The sequence below is a fragment of the Taeniopygia guttata genome, chromosome 2 (genome assembly GCF_048771995.1).
Source record: "Taeniopygia guttata chromosome 2, bTaeGut7.mat, whole genome shotgun sequence".
NCBI lineage: Eukaryota > Metazoa > Chordata > Aves > Passeriformes > Estrildidae > Taeniopygia > Taeniopygia guttata.
The window spans coordinates 4,744,962-4,762,616 of record NC_133026.1 but is presented as its reverse complement, the minus strand read 5'-3'; the positions used below and the strand labels follow the sequence as shown (position 1 = coordinate 4,762,616).

Sequence of the window (17,655 nt, the reverse complement as noted above, 5' to 3'; positions counted from 1 at the left end):
AAGAGTGGTATTTACCCCACCCTGGCTTTATGTGTTGTTTTTGCTCTTTTCTCTGTTATCTAGAAGAGAGATTTTGTGGGAAGAGAACTAATTTAAAGCTAGGTAAAAAAAAAAAAAAAAAAAGGGGAAAGTCCAGATCTGCTTCTTCAATATAAAGAATGACAAATTTCAGTTTAAAATCTCTGGTGACTAACCCCAAAAATTTTTAGAAACATTTTCACTTTGAAGGCAAAAGCCACTGCTTTGTCAAGGAGATGTGGGTTATTTTAACAAGGAAAGCTCAGAATTGCCCTGAGCATCAGCAGGGGAGGAGTTGCTGGCTCCAGCCCAGTTCTCAGGAGATTATCAACTTGGTGATTTCTTGTACAGAGAGTGGTTGATAGAACCTGCTCAAGGTGCCTTCAGCCTGCCAGCTGCAGCTGTAATATGGGTGCACCAGTGCAGCGTTAATTGTGGGAATTCTCTAATGAAGAGAGGCTCTGTGGCTGTTTCTGGGAATTTTTGGAATGTTTTTGTGCAGGTTTGGAGTTCTGCTTGCATTTGTGTGTGGGTGGAAGTCACTGCATGTCCCCTCACCAAGGTGTCATTGCTGTGGCTCATCACCAGCAGCATCCACACCTGTGTGGGGTTAGATGTGCCAGGATGTGACCCCATGGGAGCATGTTGAGATCCTGGGTCTGGTCTGTGTGCTGTGTGTCCCCATCAGTGCCACTGAGTGATCCTTGTCAGTTAAAGAATTGCTGCAGTAGCTTTGCTGATGCACAGGAATTTGGGCTGAATTTTGAGGGTTTCTTAGTTTCACTTCTCTCCCTCTTCCTTGTATATGTGTTTGTTTACTCCATGCACTGGGGTGAGGGAACATTTTCAAGGGAAGTGCAGGGAATTTGCAGTCACATCATTGATTTCCTCCTGGAAATTTCCTTCCTCCTTTCCTTCAGAGGAGATGTGTTGGATGAGGTGACCTCTGACAGTCTCTTCCAGGTATTTTTTTTTTTTTTTTAAATTTTCTTTTTCCAGTATCCTATTTATAGTCTGCTCAGTGTCTCAGAGTTCAGCACAGGACTGTTCACTCCTAGACAGGTTCTAGGGAAGTTGCATGACCTTGCAGGGAGACCACAAGACGGGAAGTGGGGACTTCTGGCGTCTCTGTGTCATGCAGTGCTTGGAGCAGCCCTGAGCAGCCGTGGCATCCCAGGGCTGTTGCTGTATCTCTGCATGTGCCAGCTTGGGACCAGCCTAAGTCCTTGGCACTGAGTGTTTTTATTCATATAAAAACACTCAATAATAATATTCAAAAAATTCAAAATTCATATAATAATTTTTATTATATAGTTCATTTCCATCTGCAACCTCTCCTCAAGAGTCCAAGACTCTTTATAATTTGATTGAACAGGTGCTTGTGACACTTTTAAAGGTGTCTGCATCTTCAGTGCAACACAGTGGAAAAACCCTGCCCAAAAAGTATTAAAAATTGCTGTGTTTAAACATGACATCACAGTAAAAGTAATATTAAGAAAACTGCAGAACTTGGTGCAAAAAGCACCAGCTTGTTTGCTGCTTAAGTTTTATTCTTTTAGTTTTAAAAATGATTTAAGTATTCTCAGTTATGGTTATGAAATGTTGTGTATGTCCATGCAGCAGTCAATAGTTTCACTCTTCCTTATTGCTCTTAGCTTTCTCTTTGTGTGCTGAGGGCTATTAAGGAAAAATTAATTCATGTTGAATTGCAGCACTTTATATTATAATAAGACAATCACTCTTTCTAGCTCAGGTGTTGTTCTTTTTGAGAGGTGTCTGAGTTAAAAGGTGCCCGTGGTCTCCTTCTCCCTTTCCTGGCACTGCACCCATTGCGCCCAGGGATCAAATTTAGGGTGTTCTGGGCACCTGGGGAATGTGGGATTGGACCTGCATCACATCTGGGATGTTGCAGCTGTTGCTGCAGCAACAGGATAGGAGTTGATGGGCTCTGGGCTGAGGCTTTGAGCACTGGAAGTCGCTGGGCTGGGAGGGAGAACGAGTTCTTTATGATCCCTCAAATAACCTTCAGAAGTACCAGAGTCAGTCAGGGGAAATAACTTGCCAGTTACATTTCTTTGCTGGGTAAACATTTCTCTCCTTTCAAGTGTGCTCAAGAGAGAGGTACAGGTTGTGGGGAGAGGTAATATCTTTTATTAGACCAAATGATAGAGGTGGAAAAAACCAGACTGCCTTTTAGGCACATAAGCCCTCCTTCAGAAGGAGTAAATTTTAAGCTTAGCAGGGAAACTGCTGGAATAATTGGCCCAAGTTTAATTCAATTATGTTAATCCATTAGAGGAAAATTAGTGTTTGAGGAGCAAAGGGCAGAGTTAGCAAAAAAAGTTGTGAAAGTTTCTTGTGGGATGAGAAACCTGGTACCTTTGAAGTGGTGAGGAGTAGCAGAGCTACAGGCATGCAAAAATTTTCTTAAATGTGGTTAGTTTTGCTTTTTAAGATTCTAGCCCCTGCTTGCAGCTCTCCTAGAATAACTTTAATTCACAAAAGCAAAGGAGAAACAAGGGGTTTGTCTTGAGCAGTGTTGGGTTTGTGGCTGGGCTCAAAGATCCAGTCACTGCCTGGATGTGAGGGGCAGCAGCTGCTTCTGAAATGTAAACTCTGAGGAATTTAGAGATTTTAGAGGAGCTAAGATTTTAGTTAGAAATGGGCCTTACTGGAGTTAATTAAAATAATAATAAATGAGTAGGCCTTGATGAAGTTAGGAGTTAGTAGTTAACTAATAATTGATTGCTTGTCAGCACAATGTTTAGTTAGCTGGGTTTATAATGAAGAATATAGAAACTGACAAAGAGCTTTTAGGAACATAAGACAATTGTGGGCATCCTCTGTTCTGAAACCAATTGAAGACAAGGAATGGGAGTTCTACCAAGAGTTCATTTGTCATATTTGCATTGAAAAGGTAGAAAGGTCAGAACGAGGAAGACTTCATTGACTTCCTCATTTTGGGACCCCTCCCCATGAAAGGGACACCGACCCATTTCAAGGAACAAACCACGCATGCTGAATGGCTTTTGGAGTGATTAGCATAGGAAGTGAGGAATGGGATGTACCAAAATGATGAATATGTATTTGTATTTTGTGTATTCAATACTTGTATGGATAAAAAGACTCTGTAATCACCTGGAAGGCGCGGTGTGTATTTGGGAGCTGTCCCACACACAATAAACACAATAAACACACACTTTCTGACTTTAAACTGTTAGAGAGTTTTTGTCCGTGACAGTTAGATATCGATACTAGATCAATATCCATATATTTTTAATAAATCACTTCCCCAAACTCTGCCCTCTCCAGCAAATCTTCCCCCACCTAATTCCACCTAATTCCAACCCAAACCCGTTTGCCAGGAAGGGGTGAAGGCTCTGAGGTGGCTGCACCTCCATGGGCTGTGCTGCTGAGCTGCGGGAGGTGAGGAGCTCAGGGGAGGAAGGAGAACGACAGTCAGGATGGCGCATGGGCTGGATCTGGGGGAAAAGGGGAAAATTGGCTTCTTACCCGGGCTGTGCCAGCTCCAGGTGTGTGGGGATGTACAGGGAACTCGTGGTGAAACCCCAGGGACGGGGCTGTGTGAGCAGAGCCTGGGGAAGCTCTGCCGTGGCCCCGGTCCTGTGGAATTTTACTGCGCGTGGCGCTGTCGGGGATGGTTATTTCGGGAGTGGAGGCTTGTGGTGAACCACAGACAGAACCTTGCTTTCCCTCCCCGCTGAGCTAAACCAAACACCTTCTGCATCCCAAGTCCTTTTCCATTGCAAAAGTCCCTGGTAAGCTTCTGGGGCTTCTGAGGGAACGTGGGCATTGAGCCACGGCGCCTCGCCGCTCGTCAGGAGAAATTTCTTGTATGATTTTATGGCTGGTTGGGGGCTGTGTATAAATTACAAACGGGATGGGATTGCTGAGGAATGTGGTTTGTGTTGTTTTATTTTTTAGTATTAGTTTTGTTACAGTGGGAAGATGTTAGTAGTTTAGGCAGTAGAGGAACAACTTAACATTACAATTTACTGTAAAAACTTTTTGGCCAATCACACAAAGCAAAAGCATATTGACAGTAGTTCTATCCAACCACTATAAGCACACATACTTTTGGTTAAAACAATGCTTGTTTATTTAGAATACAATATTTGTTTGTAAGCTTTAAGATACAATGCACAGAGCTCTATTATTAAGCTTAGAACTTCCTAATATCTCACTAGATAAACTTTTCTGTAACTTAGGGAGTTATTCTAGCCAAGCATTTATACTCTGACCATTGTTTTATTTGTCCTTACTTTCTACTTGTATAATTTTTCTGCTGACAAATTTTATGGCTACTGCTTGTATTTTGTATCTTTCTCAAAACTCTCTAATTTTAAGGATTCCCACGTGATTTGTGGCCTACCACTGAAACTTTTACATGTGATAAAACTTGCCTTCCCAAGTGGGTTTGGTGTTTGCAAGGTACTGATCACTCAGAGCTTTAAGGGCATCTCTCTCACCCCTCCTAAAGTGACTTGCAGTCCCAGTAGCTTTGCCTTTGCTTTTGGTTTTTCCTGGGGAAATTCAGAGGGCATTGAAGTTCTTAATGATCTCACTCTGGCTCTGAAATGGGTTCTGCCATAATACACGAATTTATGTGCCAGTTTAGTCTCTTTTGCTGTTTTCTCAATGCTCTCATTAACTGGTTGGAGTCTTAGTGTGTCTGTATTACATTGGGGGTGTTTGCTTGTTTGTGTGCACGAGTATTTTGGAGACTGGTTGGGTCCTGTCATTGGGGATTTGATTTCATTATATATGTGATACATATTTATCATTTTAAAAATAACTGGTTGAGCTTTTTTTAAACAGGTTTTTGCCTTCCCTTCAACCCCACTCCTGAGCTCTGATTTCTCTACCATTTTGCAAGGGGATGTAAAAGGAAGGGTTGTTTTTGATCTAAACACAGTCTCCAGTACAGCTATGCAATTTTTCCAGTAGCTGTATGGATCACCTGAGGGCTAGCACAGGGTAGAGGGGGAATAGGAGTCAGGAACTCTGTTTTACCCCCCAGAAAAGGGGTGTGTGGGATGGTGTAACTGTGCCCTAAACCCACAAATGTTCTTTTGGGCACTTGGTGTGATGGACTTCTTCAGCTGTCAAAAGCCTCTGATGGGTTTGGTTTTGTTTCTTCTCAAAAAGCAGTTAGTGATGGTGCTATAGAATTGAAATTAAAAACCCAAACCAGTGTCATTTCTGGAGAGCAAGAGCTGAGCATCGATTTGTCGGGTTGAGAATTAATAATTTCCTCCACCTGCTGCCCCCTTTAGCATTCATAATTCTCTGAGGAGAAGAAGAAATGTGCTTACAAGAACCCCCAGCACATCACAGCACTGGTTTTCTATGTGAGTTTGTGTGTCCTGAGCTCAAGGCAACAGTGAGCAAACTCCTGCCAAGAAGTCCAGCAAATTAGGAGGGTCTTTCCTCACTTCCTCCTGTATAATTGCTCTGCTTGACCTGCTGGGCTGTGTCCTGCCCTTGAGTCCTGCCCAGGGGTGACCTTGGCATCCCTTGGGTGGGGTTGCAGGAGGGAGAGCAGCAGCAGGATCCAGCTGCTGGTGAGCCAAGGGGAACATGCTCCACTGGTGTGTCTGCTGCACTGCAGTCTGCTCGGGAGGAGGGTAATTGCATCATTTTTCTCTTTATCAGGCTCTGGACACAGCTCCAGACAGTGGCAAAATGCTCTGTGCACGTGGGTTGAACTTTTGGGGAGGTTTGTCTGGATCTCACTGTGTGGGTGCAGGCAGTGCTCTGCTTGCCTCAGGTCATTCACAGACAGCCCTTCCAAGGGGGGGGATTGCACAGCAGTACTTGCAGCTGCCTGCAAGAGTGTCTGGGTCCCTTCTTTGCTTGTTTGGGGGCTTTTGCCACTGTCCAAGTCAGGCCCCTGAGCCTCTGGCTCACTGGGCTCCTTCCTAGTATTGACTGGAACAGTCAGTGATGGTATTTGCTTACTAATTGATCCCTTCTGTGAAGAATCAGAATAATTTCATTTAGAAAAGACCCCTAAGATCATCAAGTGTGTGCTGGCTTGGTACCTTGGCCCCTGGTGTCTTGTGCATGGCCTGGATGCTGGTGGCTGTACCTGCCTGTTCATGGTGTTTGCAGGTACTGAAAAAACCCCAAGTCTGGGTTTTTCTTTGTCTCCAAGCTTTTTCCCCCTCTGGCTTTTGGAGAAAAGGCAGCATCTATCTTCACAAGCAAGTTCTTGGACATGTGCTCTCATATGGATGAGTGTTGTCCTGCTCCCTGGGCCAGGAAAGACCTGGGCTGGTCTGGCTCTGACCTTCTGGGAAGGCAGTGGGCAGCCCAGCTGGCTGCTGCTCTGATAGATGAGGACTTCCACTGGAAAATGTGGGCCAAGTTTGCTGTTAGCCCCTGCTCACACAGCAAACAGGCATGAAAAGGTGCTTTGGCCACTGAACATTATGTGCTTCTTTGCTATTTCCTCTTGATAAAAAAAAAAAAAAAACCAAACAAAAAAAGCAAACAAACAACAAAAAAAAGACCAAAACAAAACAACCCCCCCCCCCAAAAAAACAAAAACACCCTGGAAAGAGCTGAAGAAATTAATGAAGTGTCACTCTAATGGCAGAAGCTGTATTCTGTGTTAAGTATTCCGTATTAAGTATTAATTAAGTATTTCCATTTACTTAAATGAAGAAGGGTTAAAAGGAGATGAAATCACAGTCTGTGAGTACCTGGAGAAGATAGGGAGTGTGTAAATAGAGAGGTGTCTAAGATACAGGGGTATCAAGATCTAATGACCAGAATACAAATCGAGCTGTATTCTCAGACTGGAAATTGAGATGTTTGTTCCAGAGAGGGGTTACTGGAGTAAGTGCATGAGCTCTTCCAGCTGAGGCTTTCTGAAGAGGCTGTTCTGTGTGATTCCAGGTCAAGGTTGGGATGTGGAGGCTGCTAAATGAGTTGCTGTGCCCTTTGTATACAGCCAGGAAGGCCAGATCATGTTAAGTCCTCTCTGAAATTAAGCTCCTTTAATGTGTTTAGCTCTGGCTGCAGACTTGTGTGGTCTTGAGCAAGGCTTTCGTCTGTCTCTGATTTCTGTCCATCAAATGAGACATAAAATCCAGCCCATCTCCCTTTCTGGCAGTGTAGCTGGAATTCCATCAGGACAGGGGCTGCTCTTTGCAGGAGCTGAGTGATGCCAGGGGAGTGAGTCTTGTTTTTCAGTTCAGATTCCCTTTGGTAAGTGATAAATGTTGTATACCAGTTGATCCAAAATTGTGTATTTAAAAAAAAACAGCAAAAATGAAAGGCTTATGTCTCTTCTTCAGCATTGTCAGAGACATCATCATGTGGCTCCCTATTTATTTTCACTGTTTTATTACATTTCAGTGTTTTTGTCACTATATATTCAAAGTCTAGCCCATGAACAAGCTTTTACTGAAGGTGACAGTGATTATTTGTGGCTCCCCATCCTCTCTTCACCCCCCCCTCAACTTTCACAGAGCTCTCCCCTCTGCCTGGGGACATCCCCAGTGGCTGCATCACCTTCTGGAGAGGTGGATGCTGGTGCTGGAGGGTGCTGCTGGAGTTTACACAGGCAAATGCACCATCAGCACCACGGCTGTGAAAAGCACAGTGGGATCCTCAGCGACCACGAGTGGTCACATCTGTGGGTTTTTTCTGGATCCAAGTGCCTGCAGGGCCCTGGAGCTGCATGCTCCAGCCTTGTTCAGGAATGACTCACGGGACAATATTCTTCCCTCCTGCAACACCCAGGGCTTTTCCCCCATTTTTCCCAGCCCTGCTTCTGCCTGGTGTGTGTGTGAGGCCCAAATCAGAGCTCACCATGTTTTACAGGACTCTGCTTTGCTTCTGCAGGCTTTCCTGTGGGCTTCATCCAGCTGCTGCCTTTTTTAAATTTTTTTTTTCAGTGTTGAAGGAAGCAGCTTCATGGAACTGCCATAAACTGCCTCTTAGCAATGACCTATTAGTGAAGCCAACAATAACAGCAGTGTCTAGACCATCTGAACACAGCTAAATTATTCCTTTGTCCCTTCTTCATTTGCTTTCTCTCCTGATTCTTGAATTGTTTCGGGTGGTCCGTGTTGACCTTCAGGCTTTCTGTTTCTCCCTTTTGAAAATTTTTTTTTCCATCTCTTTGAGCAGTGAACTTGCTGTACTAAGACTGAAAGTCCAGGTTCCTCTCTCCCCCACGCAGGCTGGAACCAAGACCACATAGCAGCACTGGAAATGTGTCTCTGAAGGGCACAGAGATGTGTCATCTGCTGGCTTTTTGGTGTCACTCCCTGGTTGATTTTGCCAAGTAGCCAATTGCCCCAGATTCACAGAATTCACAGAATTCCCAGAATGACCAGCTTGGAAGAGACCTTCAAGATAATTTAGTCCAGCCCAGCCCCAACACCTCAACTCAACCCTGGCAGCCAGTGCCACATCCAGGCTTTGTTAAACACACCCAGGGATGGGGACTCCACCACCTCCCTGGGGAGCCATTCCAGAACTTTATCACCCTTTCTGTGAAAAACTTTTTCCTGATATCCAACCTTTATTTCCCTTGGTGCAGCTCGAGATTGTGTCCTCTGGTTCTGTCAGTACCAGATTCACTGGGAGTGCCTGGGGCTTGCAAGTCTTAACATCTTGCAGAACTAAAAACCTGATGAGAGAAGGAGGCATTCTGGTTTTGATATAAGATCCTGCCAAAATGGATGAGTGTATTTTTATAAAAATATAAACCCTGTCTACTGGAGCTCCACTGGTCATTGCTTCTTGGGAGTGCTCTTGGCTTTCTGCTCCTGTATGTTCCTCTCTTCTGTGTGGCTATGGATATTTCCCCCCAACCCCAAACCCCTGGGAAATTAATCTTTTGAAACATCTATTATTTTTGGTTGGAAGTGATTCTTGGTTGGATGGGCTGGCAGTGTGATCAAACAAGCTTTGTCACAGGAAGCTGATTTAAAAAGCACAAAATTGAGTGTGTTGGTGGAAAGTAGAGAAGAAAGAAATGAGTTTCCTATTAAGGGAAACAGCTGAAAGCTGAGGATGGAAAAAGAGACGTTGGGGACAGAGGGACAGTACTAAACACAGTTTATTTTTATGTTTCATTTTTGCTGTCTCCATAATCAGCTTTTCTCTGTCCTGCTCTTCCACGGTAGAAATAATCCTGTTTTCATGTTTTGTTGGAGATCAAGTGGGATTTGTTGTACAATTCATCCTGTCAACCCACAGTACCTTAAGTGAATTTGTGCAAAACGATGCCAGAGAGTGGAGCTGGGCCAGGAGGTTGTTCAGGAGCAGGAACCTGCTCACATTTCACAAAGATTTCCAGGAGTCTCCCAAGTCTGTAGAGCTCCAAGGATACTTCATCAGTGTTGTGCAACTCACAGATGTTTTGTTCTGGAGCCATGGCAGAGCCTGGGGAGGTATTTGCTGTGCAGCTTCTCACAAGGCTGAAGAATATTTTGGTCCTGCCAGAGCTGGATCAGAAGAATAGGATTTTTCCTGTCCCTTGGGCACGGGATTCCTGACAATTGGCATTTTGTCCCTGGGAGAACCATCCATCCTTCACCCTCTCCCCACTCAAACCCAGCCAAACAGAGAAGGAGCAGCCTGTGACACCCCTTTTGCTGGAAAGGCTTGGGAGTGGCATTTGGATTTAATTATCCCGTTAGCTTCAGCGCTTGTTTGAATTTTGACTGCACTGGCTGAGCTGGCTGCGTATTTCCATGGAACAAAGTCCTCCACCCTTCTTGGGAGTCAGCTGGGAGACCCCAAGAGCAGGAATTAGGATGGGCAAGAGGCTCAGTCTGGAAAGCATCAGTGCCTGTGCAGAGCTGTCCCGGAGAGGACTGGGAAGTGTCGGTTTTGCAACCAATGATGCAAATGGTGCTGCTGCTGCTCAGAAGTTGCTTCACAGCCTGGTGTGGGGGGTTTTGTTTTGAACAGTTGAGGCTTTGGTCATTGCCTCCCTGAAATCACAGTTCTCTTGGAGTAAAAACACACTGTTAAAAGCAGCTGGAAAATACTTAAGCACATAAAAATACATTGAAGGAAAAGTTGTATTTGTGCTTGTGCTTAAGTTGTCTTTCACCCTCCAGCAGCAGAAAACAACATTTACTTTGATACCCAACCTTCCATTGGGTAGGAAGAAGTTTTCTAATCTTATTTTGCAGCAGTGATGTCATGGATGTGGATTTTAGTTTTTTGACAATCAACACTCATATTTTGTAATTGAAAATTGTCAGATGCTTTTCAGGATGTTCTTTTGCATCGGTTTCTTAGTAGATTAAGGAAGGAAAATGCTGATTTGACAGTCAAATACAAGAAATAGCTTATCTTTTCTTTTTTTCCTTCAGTACCTGATTCAGGACAGCTGGAGCTCAGTTTTACACCACTTATTCTAAGGCCTATTGAGTTGATGTTTGGGTATTTCTGGAAACCAGCTGAATTTAAGCAGCTACTGAAAGTGAGTGGATTCTCCTTGCATTGCTATGTTTGGAGAGATGCAAAAAATCACTTCTGGCAAAGATTTTTAACCTGACTTCCTAAGAAATGTGACTTGTCATGAACTGAGTTTGCAGCACCAGGAATTTTTAAGCATTTGTTTGGTGGGCTGGGAAGTCTGTTACAAAAAAGTTTTGGCAAGATTGATGTGTAGCTAGAGGAGGAGACAATGTGATATAAACCAGGGCTCTGGTGGGTTAACCAGAGATTCCTCTCCTGGAAGATGTTGCCAGGGAGGTTTGGAGGTGGGAGAGGGATGGGGAATTGGGTGGTTTGACTCTGTCTCTGCCTGCTGGCCCTGTTGGCCCATGACATTACAGATTGTGTTTTGTGTCAGGCTGTTCAGGAAACTTTTGTTGTTACTTGCTGGAAAAGAAAAAAAAAAAAGGGGGTGAGGGGCACTGTAGAGATTAAAGCTTTGGTGGAAAATTCCTAGAGGGTGGTGTAAGGGGGTTTTGTTTTTGTGGGTTTGTTTTAGCTCAACCCTCCCCCTGTTCCCTTCCCCCTCCACAAAAAATAAAAAAAAAAAAACTTTTTTTCCTTTTTTTCTTTTTTTTTTTTTTTGTGTGTTGGATATTTTCCTACTACAAAATCTGTGTGGAAAACTATGCTTGTCCCAGAGGTCCTTTAAAAAAAAATAAAACAAACCAAACCAACAACAACAAAAGAAAAACACCTCAAACCCAGACTTTGGGGACATTCTTGATGTGTTTCTTTTTTGTTGTTAGGTTTGTTTTGGTTTTTGTTTTGTTTTTTTTTTTTTTTCCTGAATTTGAACTGAAAATTATCTTTTTCTTGAGTTCTTTCCTGTAGCACTTCAGGTTGTGCTCCCTGCCACCCCTCTGGAAAAATATACCTGTGCTTTTAGTAAATAGAGAAATGTGGGAGGCAAAAGGCATTCCATTTTAATGTATTTATGTATGAATTTTATTATTTTATCAGCTATATATTTCATATTGATGTACAGATATATGTTTATATATTAAATATGTATACACACATTGCCTACAGGAAAATGTAGGCTTTTTCCTAAGAGTTTGATGTAGGCATTGGAGCTCATTTCTGAGCTCTGAAATGTGAGACTGGATTTTAAACATTTTCTCTCAGTTTTTCCCCTAATTTCTTTAGTATACTCTGGGAGCAGAGCATGCCCAAGAAGTCTTTTTCTCGTATATCTGGGGTTTTTTCATAGTTTCATTGCTCACAGAACCCAGCAGGAGGAGCAGAACAAGAGGAGATGGTGTTATATCTGAGCACAAGGATCCAGGACATACACCTCCCTGGGGAAAGATCCTTGGTATTTGGGTCCAGTCCTGTCTGATTTCATATGTTTTTTGTCATTTTTCACATATTTGTGGACTTTGAGTTTAATCTGCAGGCTGGCCTGGCGTAGGGGTGGTTCTGTCCCTGGAGACACTCATTTTTAGACAAGATTTGTAGCTGTATTTGTATTTTTTGCAGTAATAGCTGCATGTGCCTAACATTTGCCCTGACTGTGTCACGAGCATGGAGTGTGCAGTGGCTTCTCACACCCTCCTAACAGTGTGCCCTGCCCTAGGCCTTGACAGGGTTCTTGCTTCTTGTGGTTGGTCCTTTAACACTTGATAGCTGCTTTAAGAGCCCATAACCACAGATGCTGAAGTGTTGAAGAAGAGTAGATTGGTTTCAGATCCAATGGTCCCTCAAAATTCTCCTGTTACTGCGGAAATCAGAAATCCTGTGAGGGCTCTCAGTGTCTTCTATCCAGCACTGCTGAGTTTGTCTCTTTTCTTGTGGATTCCTTGCCCTCTCCCCTGGTTTCTCACTGCTTCTGGTTTTGAAGGTCAGTTGTGGCTCTTGAGCACCTTCAGTGAAGAGGGAGGAAAGACAAGGAGACCTTTCACTAGCCCAGGTTGCTCCAATCCAACCTGCCCTGTATGTATCCAGGGATGGGGCAGTCACAACTTCTCTGGGCACCCTCACAGAAGACAACTTCTTTCTAATATCTAATCTAATCCTGTCCTTTTGCATTTTAATGGCATTTTCTTGTGTCCTGTCACTGCATGTCCTTATTGGGAATCCTGCAGCTTTCTTGCAGGCTCTTTCAGGTGGGGACAATGAGATCTCATTATCTGTCTCACCTGTGATGAAGGAACCTGTGTTTTCAAGACAGACTGGGCTGGGAGAGAGTGTGGTGTAGTCTTGGAATGCCTCTCTTAATAGGAAGGTTTGACATTGTGTCTTTTGATCCATTTGTGATGACAGTTTATATTTGCAGTGCTGTATTTTCACTCTGCGCATCCGAGGGCAGAGTTACTTTCCACACTTCAGTTGTCTCTTCTTTTCTTGCAGATGAAGAAGAAGCTCTGAACTCTATTATGAAGGATTTGGCAGCGTTGGGCAAGTGTGGGGGGCTGCTGGACAACAACAGGAATAAAAACAGTGTCCACTCCAACAAACAGGTATGGCATTGCTCCTTCAGGCCACCCCAAACTCCAGCAGACCACAGAGGTGGGCGTGGTGCTTGCCATGCTGGCAGAGCAGAGTTTCAATGGTAGAACTGACGTTAACAAGTGCTCAGCACATCAGAAATATCATAATTTTACCAAGCTACGAGGTTTATGACCTCTTTTTGAAGAGCTAAAAGGAAGTTACAGGCATCCCTATATCACACAGGGATAGAGAAGGGTAATGCTCCAATCATTCTCAAACAATAGGGCCTGAAACTGGGTTTAAATCTCAAGTCTCACCTCAAGGCACTTCTAACTGTTGTTTAGCTCTGAAAGTAGCAGAACTTGTTTCAGGCTGTGCAGCTTTAGGACTTGGATAAGTCAATTGTTTTCTATTGACAGCGTTAATGAAATACAATATTTATTACGTGCATATTTTGCTTCAGATATTTGAAAGACAGACTTCCAATGTAGACACCCAGGCTCTTTGGGGAGGAATAATGTCATTCTTATATAAAGTGTTTAATTATGAATTACTGCTGTTTATCTTTATGCTCCTAAACCCAAACGTTTTGGCCCTGTTGCACGTTCAGAGTTGTTTTGGTGAGCAAAAAACATTGTCCCTTGAGCAATGTTAGAAATTATTTGCTGACATTGATACAATGGCTGGATAGTGGATTTAATAGCATGTTTGTGTATGGAGCAAATAATAAGTGAACATGAAAGTTGTGAAGAAAGAATTCAGTTGTCAAAATAGCAAGAAAAAAAGGGAGGAAAAGATAAGGACAACTGGGGAGCTGCTGGAGGAGAGCATGGCAGCAAATCCATGTGGAATTCCACGTCTAGTACTATGGTTTAGAATGAGCTTGCAGTCAACCCTGCAACTGTGGATGCCTAGCAAGGAGGAAAACAAATTGTCATTTACTGTCGTCATGCATTTCTTAATGTCACTTGTGCTACAAACAAAGAAGTCTGGGTGCAGAGAGGAAAAATCCCTTCCCGAATCCCTCTGGACTCCCCAGCCACATGCAGACGAAAACACGTGCGCACGTCTGGTTTCAAAGCGTGTCCTGGCGGTAGCAGCTGGCCAAGTTGAATCACTGGGTTTGTGTTCAGCTCATGCTGAAAGAAGTCCAAGATGTTTACAGAACTGACCAGAGAAACTCAGGGCTGGCTCCCTGCAGCTGCAGGAGAAGCAGAAAACCCAGAGCAGCTTTGGATGGCTGCAGGGGCAGCATCTTGTGCACAGTGATGGGTGGGGACCATGTGGAGCCAGCTCGAGTTGCTTTCAGGGTAGCAAAGTTTTCAGGCTCCTCTTACAACACTTGTTTTGTGCAATGGGGGAAAATCCCTGCTGTTGTTTTTGAGACCTGGGCTGTTAATGTAGCACATACACAGTTAACCAGATAATTAGTCAAAAATAAGGAAAATTATAGTTTTCATTGATTGAATTCTTCTCTGTGTAAAGTTGGCATCTAGCAATCAAATCCACACCCACAGCCCATCCACTCGGCATCTTCATTTATAAATCACCCATGGAGGTATGCCATGCTCTGATACCAGCTTTAGAACAGTTGGCTTCCAGTTGTGTTAATTTTATTACAGGAATTTGGTTATATTTTATTATATAGGAATCAAACTTTCCTTATTAAAGCACCGATGCTTGGAAAAACACATCCTCCTTTAGGATTTTTCTTTCTATCCACAAGCAGAGTGTACGTAGCTGTGTGCTCAGGGTTGCTCAGAGCTCCCTGATGGAGGAGATGGGGATGGTGAGGATCCTGCTCTCCTCACACGTGTGGAGCTGAGGGGTCAGACCAGCAGGTTCCGGAAGATGAAGGGCGTTGGAGGATGTTGAATTGTTGCCTCACTAAATTGGACTAGCTGGGACACGTCTGGCTCGTGGTTCATGTTTGTAGCTCAGTTTAATCAGCTTGTTTGGGTCACTTTTAGGGTTGTTTTGTTGTTGTTTTTTAGGACAGAAATTGATGTGGAGAAGAGATTGCTTTGGAAGTGCTGTTTTTGTGCCTGTGATTTTGTTGTTTCTTTGGTATTTGCTTTTCCCTTTTTATTGTTTACTTTTCCCTGGTAAACAGGTTGGCCTGTTGGGCTGAAGGATGCCCTGCACAGTTCCTTTCTTGGGGGGAGAATGTGGCACATTTTGGTGATAAAATGTCCTCTTGGTCATCTAATTGCTGGTGCCTCTCATGAGGCCCTGCAGCAGTATGCTCACATTAAACTACTTAGGTTTGGGAGTTCAGTTAATAGATTAATAAAATAATATTTCTTTTTCTGTGGAAAAATGTTTTTTCTGAGGCATGGGAATCCTTCAGTCAGTGTTCCAAATTTCCACTGAAAGACAGAGTTCACAGCAAGAATGTGTTGGCTAACTAGCCAGTTCTCTGTGGCTTGCAGCAGTTTTTTGGTACACAAAGAAGCACGACTGAAGTGCTATCTCATTCCTGTCTCCTGGAGGGCTTCCTCAGTGCTCTCCTGACACAAGCTGAAAATTGAATCCTGCCAGATTGTGTTCCTTGTAGGCCTGGGCCACACAAGAAAACAGCCTGTGGTTGTGTGTGCTCCAAAATATTTCTTTCCCAAAATATTGGTAATTTTGCTTCAGTTCATCTTTAGAAATGAACATCCTTCGGCAAATTTCATAAAAATCTTTCTTTTCTTAGTTTTCTTCCCTCACAAATGAGTTTAGGGCGAAGCCTGAGTTTCTGGATGTGCAATGCCTGGTGGCAGAACGGGCTGGAAGTTAGAACAGGAATTTTCCTCCCTTGAATTGCCCAGGCAGCTGGCAGCAGATGTGATGGCTGAGCTGGAATCTCCTGAGTCCTGGTCAGGTGTGGCAGCCACTGCACTGTCCTGGCTCTCTGCCTTGTGGGAATTATAGGGACAGACATGGACACCCTTTTCCTTCCTCATGTGAGGTACAGCAGAGCTGTTCTTTGGGAGCAGAGGGATCGTTCTGACATTATTCCTAGTGCAGCTTCTGCACTGGTATTCCTCTGTTACTCCTTTAATCACTCTGTTTTTTCCTTGTGCATCCTCTGGCATGGCTGAAAGGAGCCCTTTCAGGCTATCCCTTGGATTGAACAAGGGAGTTTGTTCATAGAAGTGTCTCTGAAGAGGGGAAGAAGGAGAAGGAGAATGAAGATCTGCGTTGTGTTCATTAAGGAAAAAGATGAGTGGAATAAGAAGGGAAACCCCGAATAATTAGGAAATCCTGAACAAAAGGATGGAGGGAGAAAAGAGCAATTAAATTAGCATTTATTTTGTATCTATTTATGTGCACATCCATTCATTTCTATAAATAGCACTTGGCAACTGGCAGTATGAAGCTGCTTGTCAGTGGGCCTCTGTCACAGCCAGTGACAGCCAGCAGTTCCTCTGCCACCTTAATCACGATGGCAAATTCTCCCACGGCAATTAAATGTTTGTAGGAAATGTTTCTCCATGTGCATCAAATGTCGGACTGTCCTAAAAGTTGTTCTTTTAGTAAATTATCTCTGGACTCTTCTCTTTGGCAAGCTGAATGCAAGGCAAGGCTTGCTTGCAACTCCAGTAAAATACAGCTCATTTTTTAGGGCTCTCTGTAGGTCTTTGAGCAGCCTGAAAAGGAGTTTGGCTTTATCACCTGGAGGATATGGTGTGGATGGGGGAAGATGGGAGTCTCCATGAGGGGATCTGCAGGGATTTCCCCACCTGAGGAGCAGAAACAAGGGGGCAAATGACTGACTGGGAAAGCCTTGGCTGGAGATGGCAGAGGCAGTGGAGTCCCAGGGATTTAAGAGGCTTCCCCATGTCTGTGTGTGGAGCTGACTTGGGTGCAAGGAAGGTGATACCAGTGTGAAATCCAGCTGGAGAAAAGCTATTCCCTGCCAGGTGGGTGGTTTTAGATAAACACTTTGAAGCCTGTGATTTCTACTGCTGTCTGAAACAGAAACGTCTGCAACAGGAAGCAGTGAACCTTCTGCACATCATCTTTCCACTGTCCTCTGAGCTGCTCAGGTGCTTTCAGAGGTAAAAAGCTGCAAGGATCCGGGGGGATTTGGATATATTGTGCTTTCTGCCCCTGCAATGACAAAGGGGCAATGCCAGACAAACTCCTTTCTGTCTGATTGCTGAATAACCCGGCGTGCGTGGGGGTTCTGTGCAGATAATTCCCAGTGACGTGCATTAGTCATCTCCTCTTGCGGTCTGGGGCCGCGCTCCAGCTGTCTGGCGTGTGGGGAACGTCCCGCTGCTGAGGGCAGGGGCGAGCACAGGGCTGATGCAAACCACCTGCACCGTGGGGAAGTGTTGGAGTCCCCTCAGCCTGGCCCTGTGGTGCTGATTCCTCTTAGCCAGAGCCAGGAGTTGAGGAGGAATCCCACCGCTTTGCGGCTTTGGACGAAGGGAGTGACTCGAGCGCGGCTCCGCGAGGTTTTCCCGTCATTTCCTAATCCAGCGAGTAGAAAATGAGAGAAGTGAAAACAATCCCTCTGATTACCCTGTGGTGTGCAAAAGTGGGTGAATTTCATTGCCCATGTGTTACCCAGGGGGGAAACTGAGGCAAAGTAAGTGCCTAAAATCTTGTGGGTTGATATGAGCAAGGCTGGAACGAGCAGTACCAAAGGGAATAGGAGGCCCCTTGTGATGACTTTTCCTGCCTTTCTTGACACAGAAGGGTTAATGCAGAAGTCAG

General features: G+C 44.2%; 1 protein-coding gene across 6 annotated transcripts in view; it reads left to right on the top strand.

Annotated features, from left to right (window-relative positions):
• Positions 1 to 17,655, top strand: part of LOC100226503 (mitogen-activated protein kinase kinase kinase 3) — a 79,355-nt gene that overhangs the window by 23,233 nt on the left and 38,467 nt on the right. For 4 of the 6 annotated variants that reach the window (XM_072925280.1, XM_072925282.1, XM_030264210.4 and 1 more), the window contains one exon: positions 12,865 to 12,974. In XM_072925280.1, coding sequence (XP_072781381.1) covers positions 12,865 to 12,974 — 110 coding nt within the window. Of the gene's footprint in view, positions 1 to 10,385; positions 10,496 to 12,864; positions 12,975 to 17,655 lie in introns of all 6 variants that reach the window. The other 2 variants (XM_072925283.1, XM_030264211.4) reach the window with 1 other exon arrangement.